The sequence below is a fragment of the Gossypium arboreum genome, chromosome 4, assembly GCF_025698485.1.
Source record: "Gossypium arboreum isolate Shixiya-1 chromosome 4, ASM2569848v2, whole genome shotgun sequence".
NCBI classification, from domain to species: domain Eukaryota; kingdom Viridiplantae; phylum Streptophyta; class Magnoliopsida; order Malvales; family Malvaceae; genus Gossypium; species Gossypium arboreum.
The window spans coordinates 108,106,482-108,109,808 of NC_069073.1; the positions used below are offsets into that span (position 1 = coordinate 108,106,482).

The 3,327-nt window shown below is 41.3% G+C and overlaps 1 protein-coding gene across 1 annotated transcript; it reads left to right on the forward strand.

Annotated features, from left to right (window-relative positions):
- Positions 1 to 205: 205 nt before the first annotated feature.
- On the forward strand, positions 206 to 2,628 carry LOC108457757 (protein OCTOPUS-like). The gene has a single exon (XM_017756886.2). The coding sequence runs from the start codon at positions 444 to 446 to the stop codon at positions 2,457 to 2,459; it is 2,016 nt and encodes a 671-aa protein (XP_017612375.1). The 5' UTR covers positions 206 to 443; the 3' UTR covers positions 2,460 to 2,628.
- Positions 2,629 to 3,327: the final 699 nt, after the last annotated feature.

Here is a 3,327-nt window from a genome sequence, read left to right on the forward strand (position 1 = left end):
ACCAAGTTCTGGGACTAATGTGGACCAAAAATAGTTTAAGGACCAAGTTGTAAGAATAGTTAAATTTAGGGACTAAAAATTGTTTTATCCCTTTTAATTAAATATTTTACAATATTTAAGTGGAAAACCCTAACTAAAGTATACGTGTCATGGGTCACTCGCCGAGATTTTCTATTATTTATTTATTTATGTCTTCTTCTTTTTACTATTTATCTTTATTTTCTAATTTTTTTCCCGTTACTACCATCATTCTGTTTTCTCTTTCTTTCTTCTCACTGTCTGTTGGAGCTAAACAGTATTGAAAGGCCCAATCCCAGAGGGAAAGGGGAAAACCAAATTAAACAAAAACTAATTTCTCTTACATTTTATTTTTTATTTTATAATTTTATAATTTATTAATTTTCTCTGACTGAAGCTACTAATATGAGCAGAGCGCTCCTCTCATGCCACTACCGGTTATGAATCCCAACGTGGAGCCACCACTTCCTGGGTTAGCACCGCCGCCACAACCGCCTCAGCCTCACCGTCCTTCTACCTCCTGTGACCGCCATCCTCAAGAGCATTTTACTGGCTTTTGCCCCTCATGCCTCTACGAACGTCTCGCTGTTCTCGAGCCTTCGTCTTCTTCTGCTTCTTCTTCTTCTCGGAAACCTCCCATCGCCGCCAGTACTTCAACCGCCACCGCTGCACTTAAAGCCATTTTCAAGCCTTCCGGAGGAGGTGGCACACAGTCCGGGTTTTTTCCCGAGCTCCGGCGAACAAAGTCCTTTTCGGCCTCGAAAAACGAGGGTTTCTCTGGTGTTTTTGAGCCCCAGAGGAAATCTTGTGACGTTAGGGCTCGAAACACCCTTTGGTCACTCTTTTATCAAGAAGCAACTGCAAACGGGAGGTCTTCTGAAGTTGCTGAAGCTGAAGCTCGAAATTTGGCTTCTTCGACTGTTGGTCAAGGTCCTGTTTTTGAAAGCAAAGAAGAAGACCAAACTGAGAGTGAAACCGATCACAATGACGACATAGTGATCGTAGAAGAACAACCGCCCAATGTGGCTGCTTCTGCTACGAATTTGATAGAAGAGAAAGTTGAAGAAATTGTGGAAGAATACGAAAAGGAACTGTGCCAAGAAGAGGAGCTGAAGCCCATGAAGGATCATATAGATCTTGATTCGCAAACAAAGAACGCTTCTGGACGAGATCTCAAAGAGATTGCTGGGAGTTTCTGGTCAGCTGCTTCAGTCTTCAGCAAGAAATTACAAAAATGGAGGCAAAAACAAAAACTTAAAAAGAGGGGAAATGGATGTGGGTCAGCGAGATTGCCAGTGGAGAAGCCCATAGGCAGACAATACAGAGAAACCCAGTCAGAAATTGCGGATTATGGGTTCGGGAGAAGGTCTTGTGATACAGACCCAAGGTTTTCCCTTGATGCTGGGAGGATGTCATTTGATGCACCAAGGATGTCTTTTGATGCAGCAAGAATGTCATGTGATGATCCCAGATATTCTTTTGATGAACCAAGAGCTTCCTGCGATGGATATCTGATGGGGAGAATGTTCCCAAGAATGCCCACAATGGTTTCCGTTGCGGAAGATGCTCCAGTTCATCATGTTATGAGGTCTGATACTCAGATCCCTGTGGAGGACCCGACGGCTATGAATTCTGTTACTGAGGAGGATGAATCGCTTCCTGGAGGGTCAGCTCAAACAAGGGATTATTATTCTGATTCTAGGAGAAGAAAAAGTCTTGACAGGTCCAGTTCTAGTAGGAAGACTGCTGCAGCTATAGTGGCTGAAATGGAGGAAATGAGGTCGGTTTCTAGTACAAAGGTTTCCCCTGCAACTGTTGATTACACCCATGGACCTAAGCCTGTCATTCCTGATAGGGATTCCAGGGATTCAAATTCTTTGAGGGATGATTATTCAGACACTTTTGAGATTGGCTTCAAAGATAATGCATCTGTGATTGGGAATGGGGAACAGAAAGAGTCATCTAAGAAGTCACGGAGGTGGAGTAAAGCTTGGAACATTTGGGGCTTTATTAACAGGAAGAGTGTTAACAAAGATGAGGATGAAGATAGGTATTCTAGAGCTAACGGTGTGGAGAGGTCATATTCAGAATCTTGGCCTGAGTTGAGAGGGGAAAGGAATGGAGATGTGAGAGGAGGTTTTAATCCAAAGGTAATGAGGAGCAATAGCAGCGTAAGCTGGAGGAATTCTAGCAGTTTCGGTGCAGGATCATTTAGTGGTGCAAGGAAGAACTATGTTGAGTCAAATGGGCATAGCAAGAAGAAAAAAGATGATTTTGTGTTAGAAAGGAACAGGAGTGCAAGATATTCACCAAATCACTTTGATAATGGACTGTTAAGGTTCTACATGGCACCGATGAGCGCGAGCCGGAGAGGTGGGTCAGGCAAAACCAGGGCAAGCAATGCACATTCTATTGCAAGGACCTTACTAAGGTTGTACTGAATTTTAGATTCATAAGTTGTTTTTATTTGGTTTAATGTTAATTTTGCTGCACTTGTTATGTAACCAAACATGCCTCTGTATTTTGGTGGTTGGTTAGATTAAAACAAAAGCATTTCTTGAACATTTTTAGCCTTCACTGTTGAAATAACAATATGTTTTCTTGTTTCTAGTCACATTTTCTTCAACATTTTGAGTCTTCCCTTTCTTCTGTTCTGTTTTTACCAGAAAAGGCTTGAACATAGAGAATGCAGATAAGCTGTGTTTATGTTATTTCTTTGTCTCACCTAGAGTTGAGTGATAGCTGGTTGGTGAAGTATGTTACTCATGGCATTTGGCATGTTGGGAACTGATGTGGAAGTGGGCATGCATGCATGCATGCTCCCTTGAAGTTGCTATTTGTCATGTAGTGTTGTTCCACTTCCATGAGTTTTGAATCTTATTGTTCGCTTTACTGGGCTGGCCTACTTTCAAACTTTATTGTTATTAAAATCTGGAAATTTTGTACAATTGGACTCCAAAGCATTGTAATTTCATATCATCTTCTCCAATTCTCATTTATGACATGACTCATGAATCAGTCCATACAGGACAAGAATCAAACAAATTTCATGCAAGCCTTGTTTGTAACTATGAAATGAGTTTTTATGAGATGGATCCTAAGCATGAAATTGCTCCATCTGGGTCTTATGTTAGCATTGGGATCTTCCAAGTTCATGTGGTTTAACTAGTTTGATTCACAAGATCATCTGATAAAGGTTTTCTTTTCTATGAAATATTCTTCGGTTTTTGATCTTCTGCTAGTGGTAGTGCCTAGTTAGTACTCAACTGGCTGGGTCTTGTTGGGGTTTTAATGGCTAGTTGCTTAGGA

What these genes read in the sequence shown, in the direction of transcription:
- LOC108457757 (XM_017756886.2), top strand. Translation starts at nt 444, where the DNA reads ATGCCACTACCGGTTATGAATCCCAACGTGGAGCCACCACTTCCTGGG.